The 24,460-nt window shown below is 43.3% G+C and overlaps 1 protein-coding gene across 1 annotated transcript in view; it reads right to left on the bottom strand.

The window, feature by feature from the left end:
• Window positions 1–24,460, bottom strand: part of LOC311034481 (uncharacterized protein) — a gene marked incomplete at both ends in the record, with an annotated part of 163,394 nt that overhangs the window by 60,500 nt on the left and 78,434 nt on the right. Inside the window, one exon of the mRNA XM_084042363.1 lies at window positions 5,352–5,539. Coding sequence (XP_083898489.1) covers window positions 5,352–5,539 — 188 coding nt within the window. The remainder of the gene's footprint in view (window positions 1–5,351; window positions 5,540–24,460) is intronic.

Below are 24,460 nucleotides of genomic sequence, written 5' to 3'. Positions count from 1 at the left end.
AGCGTTTTTTCTAGCTATGGCGTTGGAACAACAGATGTTCAGGAGGCGGCGAAAAACAACTTTACTCCGCCCACTCACCAATCTACCTGGCGCTATTTATACCCTGTCAGAACTACCCAGAAGCCCCTTATTCGCTTTCGTACATCCCTACTCAAGCTCATAACGTTTCAGCATGAGCATCTAGAGCACCTTACCTCTTCCAGCCAGTCCCGCCGTCCCATTTCTCCCAGCACCTCCGTATCCTGCTTCTCCAGACACCTCAACTTTCACGCCGGTCTCCCATCATCCCACCATCCAGTCAAACGGCGACATCATTCAGGTCGGTCCCACGCATCCACACAACATCGCCCGACTCCTTGGGAACGGGAGCGGGGCCGAACCGCAAGGAGGCCACCACCAACCACCGAGCAGATTCGGCGTCCCCGACGGCCAGCAACGCCACCGTCCCCGAAACGCTCGCCTCGCAGCTCCCCCGGCCCGTGCCACCATGGCTCCTCCAGCTGTTAGCTAGTAGCTACTAGCTACAGCCACAACGCTAACTACAACAGCCGGCACTACAACAACACCGGGGCCTTCGTCGTGCCAGTCGCGGTCCGATGACGTCACGCGCCCGAAGCTACCGCGGCGACTCCGGATGACGTTCACCCGCCGCTCCGGGGCTGGCCGGGCAGCGCCTGCCTACAAGAACACCGCCTCCACCAGCCCGCATATATTCTTTTCCAACTACTACTCCTCCAATACATTTCCAATCTTTAACCCTGTGCCTGCCACCCACCCCCAATGTCTGTCTTGTCTACGTCATCATCCCTCGTACTGCAGACTGCACTTTCACCCCCCCCCCCACCCATCCCTACATCCACTTCAGTTTCCCTCCATTTCTCCTACCACCCAAAACCCTTTCTGCTGCTCCCTCCATTCATGAGCTATGCTAGCTTCATGCTCCCTTGCTAGCTTCTTACTTTGCTCACGTGGCTACAGCTGCTACTGCTATTATTACAATGTTCCTACCGAACTAACATTGTTTCCTTCCTAAACACTGCCGCTCGCTCCATTCACGAGCTTGCTAGCATTCATACCCGACATACTATCAATATCGCTCCCGTGGTTAGCTGCCACTGCTATCACTACAATGTCTTCAACTAAACTAACTTCCACAGATTTGGCTGCGTGGCGCTACTAACACGTTTCCTCCACACAGATATGGCTGCGTGGCGCTACTAACTTCGCTTCCTCCAGTCCACAGACATTGCTGCGTGGCGCTACTAACACGTTTCCTCCACACAGACATTGCTGCGTGGTGCTACTAGCATTGCTTCCTCGAGTCCACAGACATTGCTGCGTGGTGCTACTAACATTGCTTCTTCCAGTCCACAGACATTGCTGCCCGGTGCTACTAACACTTTAGCTATGAACATCGTTAGCGCTATCCACAGCGCTCCCTTGACTACAGCGCTCTCCACAGTGCGCTCGCCCCTAGCTCTCTTCCCACAGCTCTCTTGCAGCACGCTCGCGCCCACAGCGTTCTCTCCCCTCCATCCTCTCCCTCCCCTCTCTCCCCATCTTCACGCTGCCCTCTCCCCCAATCCTCTCGCCCTTCACCCTCCATCTCATCTCCCTCCATTCTTTCACCCTCCCCATTCTAGCCCTGCCACACGGCAACGACGGTTACCCCTGCATTTTGCCAGTATCATAGTCACTATCACGTCAGTATCATGTCAGTACCATAGTCTAATCACGTCATTTTGCCAGCATTATGTCTGTATTATGGTCAGTTCCACGTAAGTATCATGCCAGTATCATGCCAGCATTATGTCTGATTCATGGTCGGTATCCTGCCAGTTCATGTCAGCATCATGTCAATATCTTTGTCAGATCATGCCAGCATTATGCCTGTTTCATTCCATTCCAATATGTTCCCGCCCCAGAGGTTCCAACTCTCCTCCTTTTCTAGCCCTGCCACACGGCAACAACGGCTACTTTCTTTCCATCCTCCATTCCCACTCATTCCGAATTTCTTCCCCAGTCTAGACTAGTTTTGTTGTGTTTTTATGGGGCCCGTCAAAACAGAGCAGGCTAATCCCTTAGTCTAGTAGTTGCTCTCGTCGTCTCTTTTGGGGGGTATCGGTCAGGAGTGCCGTGCTGACTACGCCGTCGGCCGTCCGCGTGTACCGTGCTGACTACGCTAACGACCTCTTCCCCAAAGACTCCAGGGTCGGCGACCCTCCCCGGAACCCTCTTCCCCTCCCTCAATTACATTCTGTTCATTCAATAAAATGTTAAACTTTCCATAAAGGTGTGTTTCTTCGCCTAGTAAAATGGCGTTGGAACAACAGATGTTCAGGAGGCGGCGAAACACAACTTTACTCCGCCCACTCACCAATCTACCTGGCGCTATTTATACCCAGTCAGAACTACCCAGAAGCCCCTTATTCACTTTCGTACATCCCTACTCAAGCTCATAACGTTTCAGCATCCCTCCACCACCCCTGTTCACCTCCACAGGTTGTGCTTTCCACCACCCCCTTTTCTCCTTCTATGTCCCTCCCCGTCTCTCTCCCTCCTTCTCTCTCTCTCTCTCTCCCACTTCTCAGGTTCCTGCTGGGGGTATCGGTCAGGAGTGCCGTGCTGACTACGCCGTCGGCCGTCCGCGTGTACCGTGCTGACTACGCTAACGACCTCCTCTCCAAAGACTCCAGGGTCGGCGACCCTCCCCGGAACCCTCTTCCCCTCCCTCAATTACATTCTGTTCATTCAATAAAATGTTAAACTTTCCATGAAGGTGTGTTTCTTCGCCTAGTGAACTCAGACACTCCCAGGGGTTGCCTCCTGACGTGGTGGCAACCATCCAAGGAGCAAGGGCGCTCTCCACAAGACTGCAGTACGACGTCCGCTGGGACGCGTGTGTGTCTTGGTGCGCAGGAAGGTCACCGCCAGTGGTGGCTTTCCAGGCGCCCGTTAACAGTATCCTGATTTTTCTACAAGATAGACTGAATCAGGACTTGGCTTTCTCTACCATCAAGGTGTATCTGGCAGCCATCTCCGCTTGTCACGAGGGTTTCGATGGCAAGACGGTGGGCCATCAGCCGTTGGTGCACCGTTTTATGAACGGTGCCAGACGGGCCAAGCCGGTCAACAGACCCCTGTTCCCGAAATGGGACCTTACGGTGGTGTTGAATGCACTCTGTCAACCTCCTTTTTAGCCATTTGAGTCTGGTGATCTAAGGATTGTGAGCCTCAAAACGGTGCTCCTGGTGGCCTTATGTACAGCCAAACGAGTTGGTGACATACAGGCTCTCTCGGTGAGTCCGGAGTGCATGTGGTTTTCAGAAAACGGCAAGAGAGTTGTTCTGAAACCCAATCTGGCATTTGTGTCCAAAACTGGTGTGGTGGCTAGGGCCCCAGTTGAACTGGGGGCCTTCCACCCTCCTCCTTTCATGTCAGCAGATGATGAAAGGTTGCACTGTCTCTGTCCAGTAAGGGCGCTGAAGCGTTACTGTCAGATGACAGCGGCCGGTCGCGTGTCGCCTCAGCTGTTCGTCTCTTTCTGCCGGGGGCAGAGGAAGGCGGTGGCGAAGCCGACCTTGGCCAAATGGATTGTGGAAGCAATCAGGTTGGCCTATGAGAGTAGTGGAGTTGTAGTCCCAGAAGGACTTAAAGCTCATTCTACTCGGGGTGTAGCTGCATCGTGGGCCCTTTACAGGGGGGTGTGGATGCAGGAGCTATGCTCAGCGGCAAACTGGTCATCTCCTTCGACCTTTGCAGCCTTTTACAGCCTGGATGTGGCGGCATCTGAGATGGCGTTTATCACGTGTGCGTGAGCGCGCGCGCGCGTACGTGTGCGCATGTGCGTTCATGCATGCATGCAAGAGTGTGATAGTGTTGCAGTAGGGTGTATTTTGATGTGCCTTTTTTGCAATAAATTCAGTTTTAATGTAATCTGCTCCCTTTGTCTGCTGAATTGCTTGTACAGGACTTATACTGTTGTTCCACAAACTGTTTCCATACATAGTATTTATTATTATTTCCTAATATATATATATGAATTACGCAAAGAAAATTAATGGAATAGAAAGGAGGGGGAGTGCATTAAGCATTTAACAGATTAAAAACTATTAGTTTGTGGTTTAGAGTACCGATAAATAAAAAAAATATCTATTTTCAAAATGTTTAAAACTTAAGACTTAAATGGTTCTTCGTCTCAACTCTTCAATTATAAAAATAGTAGCGCGAGCCGTGAAAAAACATAAACAAAAAACACATGTGTAGTCCTCTAGGATGAATATACCAAGGATTAGTCCGTGCCGTCACTGCTAAAATACCAAGGGTACGTCCTTGACGTGACTATCATATTGATAATAACAGAGACGACGTTACATTTTGAGGTTTTTTGAAGACCAACGTTCAACGCACACACTGCTTTGGTTGTGTATTGTTGTTCGGTTATTATTATAACTCAAGACAACTTCAGGAACACAGTCAAACTTTATTATTCACTCTAAACTCTGACAAGTGAATCCTCTTCTGTGAATGACATTCTCTATCTCCCAAAGCCCCATAGTCAACAGCGCCCCCATGAGGCACATATTTACAATTACTGTTGAAAGATCTGTTCTCGGGTACGGAAGAATATTGGCCAATGTGAATGCTGGCCAGCTGGGAGAGGCCAATCGTACTCGGGAACGCTTCGAATCAATCAGACCCAGTCTGAATCCGCCCTTAAACACCAATTAAATTACCTACTGTGTAAAACACGAAAATGGTATTTAAAGGAGCTACACCATGAATTTAAAAAATAATAATAATATTTGATATCATATTGTTTATGTCCCTCAAACGTTTTTCAAAAGGTTTGAGCCTAAATCAAGCCTCAGATATACTCATTCCAACTAACTTCTCTCTGGCTTATAAAGCACTTTCACCTGCAATACCACATTGTCCTGTTTGGCACGGGGCACTATTGAGCCAGTTTGTATGCATGTTATGTCCTGGTTCTGTGTGGAAAAAGTAAAAAAAAATAATAAGAAAAAATTAAAAAGAAATTAAAAATGAAAACAAAAAAAAAAATTTTTAGGGGGATTTTTTTTTTTTGGTTAGAACTGAAAAACGGGAGGAATTGTTCCCAGACGTGACGTAGGGTGGGGGAACAAATCTGACGGACTGTTTTCAGACCAATTTACATAAAAACCACAGATAGCCTATGAAAGCCTGCATGCTCGAAGTCGGGTATTTGTTGGAACAGAAGAGAGGTGGGGGAGACCAAAAACACACAAAAATTAAGAAAAAGTTAAAATTCATGGTGTTAAAGTGTCTTTGTTTGTGTTGTGTCATAGTGAATCTCTCTCTTCACTCACAGCATAAAGAAGTCATAGTTGATGGGAACCAGTCGAGTCATGATTCCTTCTCGTTGACACCACTCTGTGGTGTTCTGCACTGTGTTCACCTCCAGTAGGGTCTCAATGCCACAGTCATCCCCAGGATAACACTCCCATGTGTCTGAATCTGTGCATGATGTGAAGGCTGTCTTATAGCGCAGAACCACCTGTAATTATGAGATAATGACGTAAAAGTTATACATTACATGACTTTGATCTTGTCTCTGTCTACAGTAGATGTATACGGACACAGAAGCTTGTAAATTAATTTAAAATTAACAATTTGTGTCAAATGCAGCCGTGTAATGAGTAATGATGATGATGATGATAATAAGAATAGCAATGATAATAATAATAATAATACTAATAATAATAAATTGAATCGCAATTAAATTGCTTTGCAATTAAACAAATTGCTTGCAATTAAATAGCAATCGATTTTTTACAAACGAAAGGATGTCTTCACTTCAATATTACTAATTTCAGACTCCTTAGAATCATGAGTTCCTAAATTAACATGGATCACAACCCCAACCTCGTCCATGAGTTTAATCACACGGATCCCATATTCAACTGCGACGACCACACGAGCTGTGGATTTCTTCATCACAGAGACAATCCTCTGTAGTTCAGCAGGGTCACTGTCCCAGGGCAGAACCTCAAAATAAGCCAGACAACCCCAACCAGACTGGGCCAGCTCAGACTGGAAGATTTGGGCTACATCGTGGCCATAGACATCATCGCAAAACACAATTCCTGCCCAGGTCCACCCGAACCGTCTCATAATCTGGAGCATAGCTTGCACCTGATTGGATAAGGATGGAGGGATATGTGCTTAAACAAGTTCATTCACATAGTAGTAAATCCTTGACCTTTGGCCACTGAATTTCTGATCTAAATCAGTGAATCTCCTACACAGATTCCACAACGAAAAGGTCTAATAATTGTCTTCTGATGCTGTCAACAGAGACCTTATGACCCAGCAGTAATACACAAAAGCGGGAGGTGATATGCAATATCAATTACACTCACTAGAGAGAGGTATTTGTCAAGTGTGTGGAACATGTACTTAGAAATTCACCTGGATGGTGTTACTTGGTATTGTTCTGAAGAAGGAAGGGTACTGTTTCCGGTCGCTCAGACAGGAGCACATGGAATAGTAACTTATCTGAAAAAGACACAAAACATCTGTTCTGTACTATACAACTTCTTATTTTTATTTAAGCCATTAAGCGGCACAGAGTGCCGTGCTATGAGCTTGTAGATCTGCTATCTTTGAAAAATCGTGAACATTTGTGGCAAAATCTTGGATTATATATTTTTTAAAGCGAACATGTATAAAATATTTAGTTGCAGAAACCCCCAGAAGCAAAGATTTGAGTTACAAATTCAAAGACAAAAAAATCAAATATTTGCACAACTTTTCATGATTTTTCAAAAATAGCAGATCTACAAGCTCATTCAAGCAAAGCATGTGAGTGGAATGACGACATGGCGAGGCTGTTCTCATGCTCGACTCAACTTGTCACTCTGCTCAGCGCCACTCGCCTCTCGACTACATTTACCCCCTCTCTGCTAAACACCTGACCCACTGCTCCAAACAAACTAACACAAAATACACATTACTGACTGCATCCTTGGATAACTTGGATGCATGCCATCCAAGAGCTTGTGGAACATAATTTAGCTTTTGCACACGCGCGCTCTCTCTCTCTCTCTCTCTCTCTGGGCCATGTTTTCGCTGGTGCCTTAAACTTCTTCGCCATTGTTTTACTATTTTTAAAAACATTTTCAAATAGTTCAACTAGCCGATCTACATTGACACGTTGTGAGCTTGTAGATTGGCTATTTGAACTATTTGAAAATGTTTTTAAATATAGTAAAAAATGGCAAAGAAGTTTAGGGAATGGGTAAGGCACCGGCGAAACTAGGGCCCCTTCTCTCTCTTTTCTCTCTCTCTCTCTCTCTCTCTCTCTCTCTCTCTCTCTCTCTTTCCCTCAGCAATAGTTCTGTGTCAAATCGTAACCTTTGATTGACTGATGATGACACACAAATAAATATCTTGTCTGAGATGTCAATGACAAAAAAAAACATTTACAGAACCAGGGACATGCAACGTGTGCACATTTTAACATGTAACGACCCCTGTCCCATGCCGTCCGTCCGTTTTTACCCCTTTTACCCCTGCACCAGGCCGTGTGGTCAGGCCCCTAAAAGGGACTGAAGAGAGTGTGTGTACTGTTTTGGGGGGGTTGCACAGGTTTAATGTTTTACACTGAATGCCAATATGTAAAACATTCTGAATATTACACCAAATAGCTTACTCCCCAACCCCAGTTATATACAAAGACATTATGTGCCCTTAGAAGTCTTACCCTCAGGTCCAGGGTGACTCAAATCTGGAACACAAGATGCATTGCATGAAAACCTGCATTCAAAATCTGCCTACTCCACTCACATGCCCTGCCTGCATGTGTTGTCTTTCAAAAAACCAAATAACCAAAATTATGCAATGTACAGTATATCAAATAGGTGATGGTAAAAAGGGGCTCAAGTAATTAACTTACCAGGGGCACTCTGTACGGACCTAATACACTAGAGAAGGCAATCGAATGTGATGAGTGATCACCCACAATTCCGAGCACTGGAGGAGAGCCAACACAGCTCTCATCCAGTTGAATCTGCTCCTCTCTCCCACTGACCAATGACAACGCTGCACGGAATGCAACTCCGGGCGTGTAACAGGTATCATAGAGAATATACCCCAGAGTGAGATTGGGTAGCAGGCTGGGGTTTCTGTTGATTTCTGCGACGGCAAAAGCCATGGTCTGGGCGAGCCTGAACCCGTCAATGTTGAGACTAACACACAAAGATCAGTCACTGTGTCCTTCTATGGAACCATACATCACAACAAGGTCGCTGTTCTCTTGCTTTGCTATTGTATTTGTGATACTCACCCATAACAAATGGGGTCCTGTTGCTTGGAGGTGAAAGACAGATCAGGGAAGACAGAGTAGAGGTGGATATCAAACACGGCACCCAGAACCATGTCCCCAGGCTTGTAAATGCTGTTGAGATTAAACGGTGCCTGTAACTCACAAGAAGAGGAAGATGAGGAAGACAAAGAAGAGAAGAGAGAGAACAATGTCAAGTATGAAAACATTTGTATGACTACAGAAGCCCTCATGACTGTCCTCCTAATCCCCTCCCCCCTTCTCTAAATCCATTGTCCGGTTGTTAAGTTTTATACACCGTGCTGTGCCACCCTCTGTGCCAACGCATGCCACTACGTAATCTTTCACAACACCCATCTGAGCAGAGGCAGCTGTAGAGGCAGGGCTTAACATGCATTATCAATACTTTCATATGAAAATAATGTTGTGTGTGTCCTGTAATGTGTCAATCACACTACACAGTATCACCAGTACATTAGAAACTATTCATCCCGTTGTAGGTCATTTTCATGACCTACAGTGGATCATGAAATGACCTACAATGATAAATAACTAGAATATATTGTTCCTGAGGAAACAATGTGGGCTCACTTAAAGACAAAAAAGATACGAAAAAGTACAAACTGTTCCCAAACAGTGCTCTCTTTGACTTGGTATCTCTGATTGTGTTCACCATCACCAGGTGTACTACTGTAATTGCTACAGTGCAGAGGGACATGGGTTGATAATAATGGTCTTAACTCAAAATGTATGCAACACACAGCTCTTTCAATTAAATCGGAGAGCAGACCTGTGTGAACTTGGTGATATAAAAAACATATCTGTAGTGTAAGAATTGTGGCCACAGTGACTTTACGAAAACATGGGTCATTCCTCTTGTGTCCCTCTCTCTCCCTTCTTGCAAACACCATTAGTGTGTATTGGAAAAGCTGAAAAGACTGTGAGATCCACATGTGCTTTGAAGTGGGATAGCTTCAAATGTATAAAAGTGATCAAAAAGTTAAACACTGCAATGGAAGTCATAATATACCTCAACCTTTTAAAGTTTAAATGCTGAAGTAACATGATTGCAAACAAGTGAAAGGTTTTTCAGTTGAAATAACATTAGGCCTGATTCACTAAGCTCGTTTACGCTGCCAGGGCTCTGGCCCTATCTGGCGCAGAGGGCACAAGCAGACAAAGTTCGAGACCCAAGGCCGCCGGGGTACTGCAGACAAACGACCCAGGCAGCCTAACCCAACCTCTGCGTCTTGTTATTTTAAAATCTACTTGTTAAAGCTAATTGTGGCATACAAGTAGTACTAGTCTTGACTAGACTTGCCTTCTGTGTGACACCTGCCTTGAATTGTAGTGTAAATGACCCCAAGGCACTGTGCTTTTATTTTGGTATTTGATTTTGTGTGTCAGGTCACAGGTCACAGGTGCATTGCATTTATGTTAATTCTATGTTTCTGTGAGGTGCTTTTGAGATGCTTTTATTTTGAAGGTGTTTGCTTGATTTCTCACTACTATCACCTGTCTGCTCAGCCAGAGACTCAAATGTTTGCAGCAGTACCAGGGTGAGGTCTGCTTGCTGGACAGTAAAGGTTTAGCCCCCTGCCTAAATGGGCACAAGGTATATTTTCATTTGTTTAAAGTGTGTTGTATTTTGTCATGTATTTTATTTGTCTAAGCAAGGTCTGTTTTGTAATAGTGTTGCTCAATGTGAATGATTGTTTTTGTAATTTGAAAATGTTTAATGTCCAATTGTTTGTTTGTTTGTTTTGTGACAGCTTTTACGTTGTTGGTTTTACAATAAACCTCATCTAAACCACCAGTAAAAGACCATCTTTGGGCGGGGACGCTACAGTAAAAGCTTCGACCCTCATCTCTTCAGCGATCCTGTTGCACAACCAAGGGGATTCCACGGTTCAACGGCACTCATCCTACACGGGCAGCAGACAGTTGAAGTTGATGTGATGGTCAAAGACATCTGAAGGTAACATCCTAAAGTCATTCAAAAGGAGGACACAAGCCTTGTCTTGGAGTACAAATATGGAGAAACAGATTATAACTCTCCAGAAGGAGATTGAAGAACATAAAGACAATCTCCAAAATGAAACAGAAAACTTTGCACTAAGAAGTGAATTAAAAGAAAAAATTGAAGAGAAAGAGAAATTAATGGCTGATCTGCAGAGTCGTGTACTAGAGGCCACAAAGGAACCTCGCCATTCTGAACGTCAACGAGTTCCAACAGAAAAAATGCATGCTTACCAACAAGAGGAGTTGAGTAAGAAAGAAAAAAGACTAATTACCCTGTATGAACAGTGGAAGATTGTGGCCCGTAAGACAAGACAAGAGCTTAAAACAAACATAACAGAAACCCATCTGACATCCCTCTTGAACCCTCTTGAAAAAGCACAAAATGTAGTCACGAGGACCTATATGGAAATAAGAGATCAGATCACACCATCAACTGAACTAAGACGTAAAATTGATGCATGTGAAGCTGTAACTAAGGATATCACCAAAATTATATATGATAGGATAACAGAGGTTGATGGAGATTATGATGCAGAGGGTGTCAATGGACGGCTTCGTGGGCTATTGGATTGTGAATATGCCCGCTCTATTTATGGTTCAACTGCATCACAAGTGTATGTTAGCAATCACTCTGTGGCATCTTCACATAGAAGTAATCACTCTGTGATATCTTCAAATAAAAGCCATCACTCTGCAGCACCTTCAAATAGGGGCCTTCCCTCTGTGGCACAACCAAATGTTAAGCTTCCCTCTGTGGCACAACCAAATGTTAAGCTTCCCTCTGTGACACAGGCAAAAGTCAACCTCTGTGCCACCCTCAGTAGCACTTTCTATTGCCAGTCATCACTCTGCTTCCGTATGTATGGCAACCAAACGCGCAGAAGCAGCCGCTGAGGTAGCAACAAAGGAAGCTGAATGTAAAGCATGATCAGAGGAAAGAAAACAAAAGGAAAGAATAAGGAATCTAAAGGAGCAATTGCAGTTACAGGAGCCTGAATTGGAAACCCTACAAAAGGAAAGGGACTTGGCGGCAGCACGAGCCAGGTTTGAGGTCTATAACAGAGAGGTACAAAGGGAAACGGACAACCAATCTGTTAAGTGTGACCCCGAGAGCCAGCGCCCCACATTCTCTTCTAATGTAAAGCCCCACATTCAGTCTGTTAAGGGTGAGCCTGATATCCAGCGCTCTGTCTTTCCTTCCTCTATGCAGCCCCAAATCCAGTCTGTTAAGCTGGACCCTGATAGTCAGCCTTTCATACCCCCTAATGCCATGCAGTCCCCCAGCAATGTGGCCACACAACCTCCTCTCACTGATGTGTCTTATCTGGCACAAGCTGTACAGGACAGCATAGCATTTAATAGACTTCCCATGCCTGAGCCCACAGTCTTTAATGGTGAACCCCTTCGATTCATTGAGTGGAAGGCCTCCTTTATGTCGCTTATAGATAGAAAGGGCATTTCTTCTGCAGACAAACTATACTATCTAAAGAAATATGTTAGTGGCCCAGCTCATAAATGTCTTGAAGGCACATTCTACCGAAGCGATGAAGATGCTTATCAAGATGCTTGGACCAAACTTAATCAGCGATACGGCCAGGCTTTTGTCATTCAGAAAGCATTTAGGGACAAGCTAACACATTGGCCAAAAATAAATGCTAAAGATGCAGAAGGAATAAGGAACTTTTCAGATTTTCTGAATGCTTGCCTACAGGCTATGCCATATGTTAAAGGTTTGGACATACTGAGTGACTCTGAAGAAAACCAAAAATTAGTACAGAAGTTGCCAGATTGGTTAGTGTCACAATGGAATCGGCAGGTCACTAAGGCCCTCATGGAAAGTAAAGAATTCCCCAGTTTCCATGTTTTTGCTGCATTTATGTCAGTCGAAGCAGAGATTGCATGTAACCCAGTTACTTCTATCTATGCTCTTCGCTCTTATGACTCACCCAAGGATAAAAGGGACCCAAAGGATATAAAAAGGAACACGGTAAATGTTTACAGTACTCAGGCAACTGTAGACAGTGACAAAGAAATGCCAACCAAAGGTGCCCCATGCATGTTATGCAAGGACAGTAATCATCAGCTCTATAAGTGCCCCAACTTCATGGAAAAGTCCCTTGAGGACCGAAGGACATATATAAAGGACAATAGACTATGTTATGGATGCACAAAAGCGGGACATAGTGCAAAAGAATGTCGCCGCCGTCACAGTTGTGATACATGCAAGGGGAAACATCCCACCTGTCTTCATGACAATAACTATGTTAAAAAACCAAATGGAGACAAACCTGTGCAGAAGGATAATTCAGCAGAACAGGATACAGATGGCATTGCATCAGCTCTGTCTCACAAGATCACCAGAGAAGGACAGTCTGCTAGCACTTCAATGATTGTGCCGGTATGGGTGTCATCTGTCCAAAATCCAAACAAGGAAAAACTTGTATATGCCTTATTAGACACACTTGATCAGGAGGTGAGCAGTGAGTTGCAAATGGATCGTTTCCCAGTTAAGCTAAAACTAACCACTATGTTGGGAGAGAATACAGTTATGCATAGTGAAAAAGTAACAGGTGTCCGTGTGAGGGGCTATAGCTCCTCAGTACACATCGACCTCCCTTCAGCATACACAAAAGACTGTATACCTGTCAACCGGGAGCACATACCAACCTGTGAAACAGCCAAACACTGGAGTCATCTCTCAGCTATCACAGATGAAATACCAACACTCCTGAGTTGTAAAGTTGGCCTTCTCATAGGCTACAACTGTGCCAGGGCATTGGCGCCTAGAAAGGTGATACTAGGCAGAGAAAACGAGCCCTATGCTGTCCAACAACATTATTTTTGAAGGCCTCTGGTTTCAAAGGGTTAAAGCTGCTTTGTGTGATATTTTCATGGTCAAAAGGCTTGAAAACAACAACTCTGCACAAAGGTTTCATACTGTAACACTACCAACCAATGTGCATGTGACGGCCAATTGCCATCCATGTAGATTTGTTTAAAGCATACTTTCAACTGCCGGCTAAACTCTTAAGCTCCCGTGTTGCTCAACCCTCCCATAGCCTTGCTTCCAACTATGGTAGGTCATTCAGTGCAAGAAAAGCACTTGTGCAAAGACCATTCTATAATGCATACTGTAGGTAACAATGTCATCAACACGTTCATGGACTCTCCTTTTCAGTGTGACATAAAGCAGACATTGATAACATGTTAACAGCTTCATTTTAAAGTGCATTGTGTAGACGGTGTGCAGGTTGTTTTTTATTTCATTCTATACGTCTGATCCCTACCTACAGTACGCACCTGTCTCTGAGCTGATCAGGTGTGCATGAGACCTTGCTTTTCCTGAAATATGTGGGGTAAAAGTAGTTAAGCTGATTTTGATTCTGTTTAACACATTTTGCTGGGGACCCCCTGGAACCCCCTCAAGGACCCCTGGGGATCCCCGGATCCCCTGCAATGACAGGTAGAAACACACTATTCTAGTTAGTAGTAAGTACTGTAGGCTTACTATCATGCATCTATTTTACGCAAGGCTTCAGAATATGAATGGATATGGTTCAGTAAAAGTGGTGGTATTAAGGCCCGGTGTGTTTGTGAGTGCCCCGATGGGGTGATTGAACACTCGGCTTGTTGCCTACTGAAAGACTGTGTTATTAACTCACTGTCTTTGAACCACTCAAACTAGAGGATAATCATGTCCGAGATTCGCTCCCGACAGTGAAGCAGTTTATGTTTAACTAAGGCTTCACGCTACGGGTACAGAGAGTGTTGACCCGAAATTGCTGTTTAGATTTTGTCCAAACATCACGCAAATCAGCACACATTATCTCTATAGTTATGTGATCAAGACGGATATGTCAGATTTTTCATAGTCCAAACCAAGATTGGCATCTAGTTGCATGAGGGGTTTGTTTTGAACAAAATGCCAATAAATTTAACAGTACCTCAAACACAAATATTTTACACTCCCACAAAGCAACATATTGTGCAATAACTCAACATTAAACCCTCAACTTCCACAGATTCCACTCACCTCTATAATGACTGAATTCCGAGATGATATTTACTGTGAATTAACAGTGAATGATTTTGTAACGTTTTCATATAAAGTTACATTATTCTACTCTACATGTCACATCATTATAGGGAAATTTGGCATCTATATTAAAGGAGTTAAATTGACAATCTCTTCAAATAAAATATTGAATCAGAATATAGCTTATTTAACAAGGCACTGACCCATGTGATATTTAATTGGTGTTATTGTACAGTTTCAACCTTTAAATGGTCTCTAAGGCCCGGGTCAATTAAAAAACGTGTGTGTGTGTGTGTGTGTGTGTGTGTGTGTGTGTGTGTGTGTGTGTGTGTGTGTGTGTGTGTGTGTGTGTGTGTGTGTGTGTGTGTGTGTGTGTGTGTGTGTGTGTGTGTGTGTGTGTGTGTGTGTGCGCGCGCGCGTGTGCACCAGGGTGTGTTGCCAGTCCCCAAGCCTCATACGTTGGCATCATGCTATGAGAGTTTGAATGAATGTAGAATGATGTGCAGGATGTCATTTGCATACAGGGGACTTAATTTAATTGACAAGGTGACTTTCTGGGCAGCTCGCCTTGCAATTGGCCGGTGGGCGGCGGCCTATGGAATAGACCATTGCAGTATGAACTGAGAGGGGGCCTCAGTGAAATGAAGTAAAGCTTATAAATTAGTTAAGCGGTCTTGTTGTTGCATTTTCACGCAGGATTTCTTTGCCTATGCCTATAGCAAAGACCGCATCTGGGTAGAGCGGCTGCTTGGGAATCGGAAGGTTCCCGGTTCGATCCCTGGCTCCCCATGTTACTGAAGTGTCCTTGAGCCCTGAACCCCTAACTTCTCCTGATGAGCAGGATGGTGCCTTGCATGGTTTCCTCTGCCATTGGTGTGTGAATTAGTGTGTGAATGGGTGAATGTAATGCACACTGTAAAGTGCTTTGGATAAAGGGGCTATATAAATGCACAATTTACCATTTTAAACATTCAAAACCACTCACTGCAAGAAGAATAGGATGTCACATTTTCAATAAGCAATGTTACACCAGCGTGTGTGCGTTATCGTGATTATTGACATGACAGTGATGCGGTCAGGATGAGGTGGAGCCGAGTTCCGCAAGCGTCACTGAAGTGCCAATCACAGTAAAGCCACCATCGAGTGTAATATTGTGATTATACAATAATTACCATCAAAATAAAACATATAAAATGTATTCATATGTGGGGGCTTTCGCTTTCAAAATAACAACCTTTTTGCAAGTGTTATCTCTTGTTATCCTGTAAATACATGATGGGGTCTGACAGAGACAGAGTCCTTGTTTACTCAGACCAAATATTGAGATGGCTGTGCGCTAGACAACTTTTCCCAAACTGAACACAGAGAAACAAAACTAAACTGTCAGCTCAATCTCATCGTTATTAAGATATTCGATAGAAAAAAGAAAAATAAATCAATGCCACATTTAGCTACTACTACTACTACCAGGGCTGCCAACATTGGCCTGTCAGAATCCAGGAGATTGGTTGGGGGCGTGGCTAGCGGGGGGTCTGGGGGTCCTCCCCCCAATTTTAACGATGAGTAGATGTAATTTCCTGTGTTTTGGTGAATTTTGTGAGTTTGATACTTTTATCAGACTTGCTTTACTAGCATTGGAAAATAATGGGTACAATTTCATCCAATAAAAAAGTAGGCCTACAAAAATGTATTTGATGACTGAAGTAATGTAAGACCCATCTTTATTAATAACCATTCATTAATATCTCGGTATGCACTGGCATGCACTGACCACACCCCCGAACCGGGAGGTCTGGGGGTTCCCCCCCAGAAACTTTTGAACATAGTAGATGTAATTTCCTGTGTTCTGGTGAATTTTGGGAGTTTGATACCAAATCCAGGAGAAAACCAGAAGAAATTACGATCCAGGGGAGTGTCAGGAGATGTGGTCAAAAACCAGGAGACTCATGCAGGATCCAGGAGTGTTGGCAGCCCTGCTACTACTGCAAACTGGTAGCCTAGCCACTTAGCCGGCTCTGCTCTGTCAAGACTCCTGATCAGCACAGCTGATTTTTATATGTTGATTAGTATCATTCAGGGGCGTAGCCACGGGTGGGCGGGCCCACATAGAAAGCTGGTGTTGTGTATTTTCGATCCAAAGGGCGGGCTATTAATACCAGTTTCCTAGAAAAGGCAGCTTATAAAGGAAGAAGTCCAGGGTCCAGGTTTCAAGTCAAGCATCTTTTATTTCAGCCTGACTGGCCGTCTGCCAAGGTGGTCCGATCAGGCAGCGTGCCCAGTCACATACAAAGCACAACAATTTATACAAAGCTCACCTTCTACAACAAGGAGGGGCTAGGTGGTTTAAGCCCACCCCCCCAACACACATACATGCATTCTGACACAGTTGTCGTCGGCCCGAGTCCCCGCCTACCATGTTGAAACACATTAGAATGTATTCTCTTATATGACACATACAAATTATCAATTATACTTAGACACAGTACTTCAAAATATAACCTGGTTGCTAATTCTTATCCAGCATCTCTCAAGCTTTAGAATGAATCCACACACTTTATATTTCATGGTTGCAAACAACAGTTAGAAATACAATGAGTCAAATAAAAGCCACATTTACTCCAGACTGAATCTTTTCCTTAATGACATTTCTCTTGGTTAACAGCACAGGTCAGAATTATCAACTTTATTCATTTCAACTATGCACTTTAAAGGACTTATTCTTGTATGAATGCACCTGGTCTTACTCAGTTTGACAGACTTAGAATTAAACCTTAAAGTCTTCTGTAGACCTTCTGTCCTACCCATCCACTATGCATTCACTGTCTGTGGTCAGCCGCCTCGTCACAAGGGAACAATGGTTATTGAAATTCATTCAAATTAAGACAAAGGAATGGCTTGGCCATTTGTTTTGGGTTCACACTCCCGACTGGGAACTTCTGTTTCAGGACAAAAAGCAGGAACTTCAAGGTGTGACTGATTAAATCAGACTTCAAATCTCTTCCTGCCCAGACCCCCACTCATTCCATTTGTCACCTACCTGGGCTGCTAACTTCAGAATTCAGAATCATCCAGTACAGTGACTCAATGTTAAATCAGATGTCTTACATATGAAATAGCATGTTCATGTTTGGAAGTTTACTTCATAACCCCTCTTGGGAGACTTCATAACGTCTCCCACAAAGGAACTTTCAAACCTTTGAAATAATAATACACTGGTTAAATCACTCAAGGTTAAGATCTTCACCAACCAACCATCCATCCAACCTAAAGAGAATCAACACTTATGTATACAACGGAACCTGCAAAACAATCGTCATTTGGTTACTGATCAAAACATATTCTATAACATCCTGTAACAAAAAGTGTCCTTTAGTGTCCACGCGCGCAGAAATGATTTTCTGTTTTTCTTTTTTCGCCTGAGTTAACAACGCAATTGCTGGTAGGTCTCCTTCTTTGTTCGAATGTCCATGTTTGTACCTGGAGAGTCCTCAGTTCATCGAATCAGAAACTGTTCACAGCTTGGGACAGGGGGAAAGAAAGGGGTTTTGTGGAAATGATGAAGGGTGGGGGTGTAGTGTCCTTTTCCAATGACACCTACGGGGGCATTTCTCTGTACTTGCAAAAGGCGTATGGCTTCCATCTGGACACAGCAACTTGGTTGAATTCTCCAAGGCCTGGATATCCGATACCTCCTGCTATCTACTTGATGTCTGGACTCTGAAGACCTCCTTTTGATGAGTAGACAGGATGGGAAGCTGGAACACGTCTGGCCCTCCTCTCTGATGAGTGACGAGCTGATGAAGATTCACACCGCCCCTGGTTTGCTGAACTGCATCTCCTGTCGTAGGCCTCCTGTTGAGCTGTCAAACTGGACCTTGTCGTAGACGTTTGTAGGGCTGTGTTGAAACGGTAGACCTTCTGTCATCTGTAGCAGTCATCTCCATGACCTGGGGCCCCCTTCGTCTGGTCTGCTGTCATCTGGGACCCTTCTGTTCTCCTGGTGCCCGATGCTCCTTTTTCTGCTGGTGCCGTGACTCTCCCATCGACTCCATCTTGCTGCCCTGGACCACATCTACTCAGCCATGGTCCCCTCTGGATTATCAGCCATCTGTGTCTCCAAGTTCCTCCAGCTTTCTCCAACTCCATTCCTGGCATGAAAAAAACTTTCCCTACACTTTTCCTAATAAATCAAACATTCATCCATGACAATAGATGTTCCCAAACAGATAATACATTTTAACTATGTCTTCGTTAATTGATTCCTACATAAATTACTCTATCTCAATTTTCCTATTTAACTCTATTTTAACAATAATTCAAAATTTATACTATAGTACTCTCGGTATAAGCATTCCCCTCTTGGTCCTAGATTTAGTAATACCAGAATTTCTCTCTCAATATTTTCAAAATGTGTATACTCCTTAAAGCCTAATAAATCTATTTTACTTAAGTACAGATCAGTGTTGGTGATGTTTTGCCCCGAGGGTGTAAAGCCGTTTTAAGCAAATGGAACAAAGACCCCCCTAACTATCTGTCAATTTCTATCTAATCTGTCTACCTTATTCCTATCATGGCGTCTCGAGCATGAGGATAAACTCCCCTCCAGTCACCTAATTGTGACCCTCAAGGTTCTGCCAAAACTATACTAATTACTTAGGTCTGCACCAGAAAACGTCTCTTTCCACCCCTGTTAACTCACATCAGCCAACACTTACCTTGAAACTGCGGTCAAATTCTCTTTCTTTCCCTGGTTCCTAACAAAACAAACAAACAAAAATATGGTAATTTCAAGGCACAGACCTCTCCTATTAAATGCTTGAATATAATATATTGTTTCTGTCACCTTTAGATAAACGAATTTCAGCCTATTTTAAGCACCAGTACTGAACCACTGAATTAAGTATTTAAGTCCACTATCGAAGCTCTATTATATTAGTCGATTCGTGATATGAAAAAGAATAGTGATCCAGACCGGGAACTGTTTATAAGCTGTCACTCAATTTAAGGCAAATTTACAGTTCACATTTTAGCACAAAAGAGAAAGGTCTATGTCCTTTTAAAAACCTGAACGAAAAAGTGTAGTCCCTTCTCTTGGCCCTCAAAGGCCACCAATGACTCTGTCCTGAGGTCTCCTATTTAATAAACTACAATCTAATTCACTTTAGCAAAATAAGAATCACAAATATCTCCCTGTTGCAGTAGTTCAGGTGTTTTTTAGAATGAACCCCCAAACCCCTGCGATCAGAAAGCCAGTGAAACTTCTACTTACTAGTTCCTCCATTTGAACCTTCAATTATATTATTTCTTTACTGTAACATTCCAATTTTTCCTTTTTTCTAAATTCTCTTTTTTTTTTTTTTAAGATTTGTTTTTGGTATTTTTTTATTGTTTTTATTGGAGAGGGACAGGGAAAGTAGTCTGACAGGAAGAATGGGGAGAGAGATGGGGGGAAGACATGCAGGAAAGGCCGACGGGATCGGGACGCGAACCCGCGGCACACTGCTATTAAGGATTTGCAACCAGGGTGCCTAGACCGCGACGCCACGGTCTAGGCCCTAAATTCTCTTTTTACTGTCCTCTTTTGTAGATTACTTTAACAGTTCAAAAATTATTTTCACTATCATTTAGACTAAATCGTTATGTCTCTGTTCATCAGTTAAATATTTAAACAATCATTTCATCTCACCCCTCTACAACACTCTTTGCAAAAGATATGTTGTACAAAAATGAAATCCACCAATCTATCTCAAAAACAACACCGGATCCAAGCTACTCCAAGCACCGAAAAACTCTCAACATCCAGTCCAACAAAAAAATAAAAATAAAACTACCTCCCCAAGACGCAAAATGCGCCACAAACACACGACCGCTCGCCGACACACATTCACACACACACTGTATCCCCAACATACACACACGCTTTATCACAGACCATTCGTCAAAAATCCACGCACGAGACAAACACAGACACAGAACCACATTCACATCTTCATTGTCCAGTCCAAGAAAAAATTGCATCACCACGAAAGTGATAATTTAAGAAAGCAGTACGCAGCCGAAAAGCCACAAAGTAACCTCAAAGTAAGAATGATCACACGCTCCTTGCGTCCACCGCGCGCAGCCTCTGATCATCTAAATCTCCTCCTTGTACCTCCAACACACATACTCACAGACATGCCACTCGCCCCTACAACAAAGACTCATCACATACCTTCACAAGACCAACATTAAAAGAACAGTAACATTACCACGAATGTGATAATTAAGATATCATTACACAGCCGAAAAGCCATGACCCCACAAAGACGTCCCCAAGAAAGTCGCATTACGAACGTAACACATAAAAAGTTCAACCCCAAAAAAAACTCCCATACGATCACAAAATAAACAATGCCTTGTACCTAAATGTATCTCTTTTATACCTACACGTTAGAACACTACAAAATATATACTCATATGAATTCAACCCTATTCTGCTATAGTACTCAATGATTTCGCTCAACTGATTCTTAGACTGACGCAGAGGGTAATTTTCATAATTACAATTATTTTGCATTGTTCCCAAGATACATCCAAGGCTTACTCTTATACACTTTAAACTGAACCCAGGATTTTTGCCGGGCTAAGGCTCTCGAAGTCCATCGCGCGCCGATATCTAAAAGCACTCGTACACGTACTCCCAGTTCATAATCGGACCCTGGGCCCAGTTTAAGCCCACCACGGTGGCTCTAAATGTGGAACATGAGGTTTGTATTATTACATGTAAGTTTCAAAATCACAACCCCGCAAAACAGGCTCTTAGGCCCCAAAGCTACGTGATTGTAAATAATAGAGTGCTATCATTATTGTAAGATTCCTTATTACCCCCATAATCAGTAAAATAGACTCTTCCTGTCCAAAGTTACATGATTATGGATGATAGAATGGTATTTGTTATTGTAAGGTACCTTGTAACTTATACTTCTCCAAACTATATAGTGGTAATTGTTTTATTTTAAGATTCCTTGTACTTCTTCTTTTCCAAACGATATAGTGGTAATTGTTTTATTTTAAGATTCCTTGTACTTCTTCTTTTCCAAACGATATAGTGGTAATTGTTTTATTTTAAGATTCCTTGTAATTTTACTTTTCCAAACGATATAGTGGTAATTGTTTTATTTTAAGATTCCTTGTACTTTTACTTTTCCAAAATCAAATAATAGGTTTGTTTAGCCATAATTAAATGATCTTGAATGTTGAAAAGATGTTCAAATCGCACCCAAAAACAAATACAAATATAGCTGCAAGCAGCGATAATACGGGGCCAGTGAGAGAGAGACAGACAGACATGGAAACTGGAGAGAGAGAGACTAGAGAGAGAGAGAGAGAGAGAGAGAGAGAGAGAGAGACACATGGAAACGGAATAGATTGAAGAGAGACATGGAAACGGAATAGATTGATGAGAGAGAGAGAGATTGAAACAGAATGGATAGATTGGACATCTCAACCTATTGCCATTAACAGGAATCGAACTCTCAACCTTCGGACTAGGATAAGGATAATTCCTTTTAACAGGTCGTTCATGAAAGTCCTTGTGGTCTTGTTTCCAATGAGAACCTGTGAGCAATTAGGGGTTAAGAGTCTTGCTCAGGGACAAATTGCATTTAATCGACGCATATGCTGGGATGGCCCGGAATCAAACCTGGGGCAACCTGAGGCCTGTTCCTCAAAAGAGAATTAAAGCTTAAGCCTGGCTTTAACACCTATCCTGGCTTAATTTAGCCAGGATTAGGGCTGAATCGGTTCCTCAAAAGCTGAATTAGCTTGAAGATTAGTTTAGCCAGTTCACCCGGGCTAAGTTTAGCCATGAGCCGATTCCTCAAAAGAGAATTGAAGCAATCCTACCTTAGTTACCATGGCAATTTAGCTGTGAAGTTAGCCTGGTCAGGAGCAGGCTAACAGCCAAGCTTACTTAATCCAGTGCCTTGTTCTTCAAGTTTTTCCACAGTTAATTCAACACATGTGTTTGAATATGGACTCATTTAATGACCTTGCATTCAAATAAAATGAAATAAATACAATCAGATATAATCAAATTAATTATATTACTGAAATAGTGTGTGACCATGAATCATAATTGTTTCACAATGACTCATGGGATGTCATTGTCACTCTGTTAACACTATAGTTCATATTGTTGTTAGATGTTTGATAATATATAACAGATTTTTTTTTCACTGAATGTAAGTCAATGAGGAGCATATTTTAAATTATCAATTTCTAGTCAATGGAGAAATTATTTTTTATTTCTTGTCCACCTTTGGAGTTACATCATGATGGCAAGGTAACTACACAACCCAAACCTCTACCAAAGTGGTCTTGCAAATGTGGGGTTATTGCGTGTCTCGCCCGTCCCCCCGCCCCCCCCGTCCCCGTCCCCGTCCCCGTCCCCCCCGTCCCCCTGTCCCCCGCTCATCCCGTCGCGGCCCCCAGTCGCGGTCAACCCCCCCCGGCGTCCCGTCCCGTGCGTCCCGTTGCCGTCCCGTCCCGTCCCGTCGCGCGCGCGCACACACACACACACACACACACACACACACACACACACACACACACACACACACACACTCTGTGTGTGCTTGCAATACTTTGCCACGCTTTCTCCCTGGATCTATTTATTGCGGTCGCGTTCTCGCTTATAATACATTTTAGATTTTACTTCCTTGTATGATTTCATGAGCTGCTGCAATGCTGCTGTTCAGCCACAGAGAGGAACGCCGCTCTGGTTTTGGACTCCATGATTGGTCAAGTTCAAGGATTCTGCTATCGACTTTCATGGTCTTTTATAGAAATACGTGAAGCCTGGCTTCATTATCCTGGCTGGACATAGCCTGGCTTGACAAGGCCTAGCTCGACAAAGTCGCTCCTTTTCAGCCTGGCTTTGCTTCGAGGAACGGAATAAACGAGGCTTATATGGACCCGACTTTGTCAAGTCTGGATTTGGCTTAAGTCCAGGCTTAGTTTATTCACCTTTTGAGGAACAGGCCCCTGGGCCTCTGGTTCCTAGGCGTGCTCACTAACCACCCAGCTATGGCCGCCCCATGATAGGCTAATAGGCTGCAACACTACCTATAGTGCTATAGCTTTGTCCAGGCTGATGTTGTCTGTTGAAGATCATAAACTCTTGCCTTCTGTCATGAACCAAGCCAACACTAAGATCACTCGTTCACAAACCATTTACCAATAGAGAAATTGTATGTCTCCTCGCTACCGAAAACAGTGAAAGCAGCCGATCTACAAGCTCAGAAACACGTTGCTATCTGAAAAGTTTTGAGATTGTAGATCGGCTATTTTCAGAATGAAGTATGTCATACATTGAGAAATCGTACTCTCAAATAAGCATTTCAGGTTATCTTTACCATTTGCACATGTATTCATTGATACAGTCATGTTGTTTGCAATTCAACTTAAATTAAGTCTGCGTTAAGAGAGGCTTGAACTGGCGACCTTGAGACTGTGAGGCACTCATTTAAGGGAGACGCCATTGGACCAACAGACAAGGAACTATGAAAAAGGAGATTACACAGATGATACAGTTTCACGCAAATAGCTGAAAAATCCTGGGTTTAAGTGTTTTTCAAACTGCTCAAAATTGCGGACAATCTACGGGCGGAGCTTACTGGTCAAAGCGATAGATGTGTTCCTCATGAGTCAAGGCACATGTGTAAGCAAGTTTCACGACTTTCGGCCAAACGAGGCATGACTTATGCCTGTTTAAAGTCTGCCCTTTCAAAAAATTGCTATAGCGCCCCCTTTTGGCCAATTGGAGTGAGATTGGTTTCAGTGATATTTGGAATGACCCTGTACATTTCTGCCAAGTTTCAAAGAAATGTGAGTCTGCATGTATGTTTTAGGCACAGATGAATAATTTTCATAAAACTGTAATAGTTAAAATCTATCTCCTCCTGGGATTTTTGAGCAATCTGCACGAAACGTTTAACACTTGAACTTTGGACCACTGCCTACAAAAAATTTCCAACGGATTTTCCATAAGTGAAAAAATGCAGAAGTTAGGAGCCAATGACTGTTTTACATATAAT

This window comes from Gymnoscopelus microlampas (genome assembly GCF_963454915.1).
Source record: "Gymnoscopelus microlampas genome assembly, chromosome: 19".
Taxonomy (NCBI): Eukaryota; Metazoa; Chordata; class Actinopteri; order Myctophiformes; family Myctophidae; genus Gymnoscopelus; species Gymnoscopelus microlampas.
The sequence above is the reverse complement of the archived record's forward strand: the minus strand, read 5'-3'. Positions and strand labels throughout refer to the sequence as shown.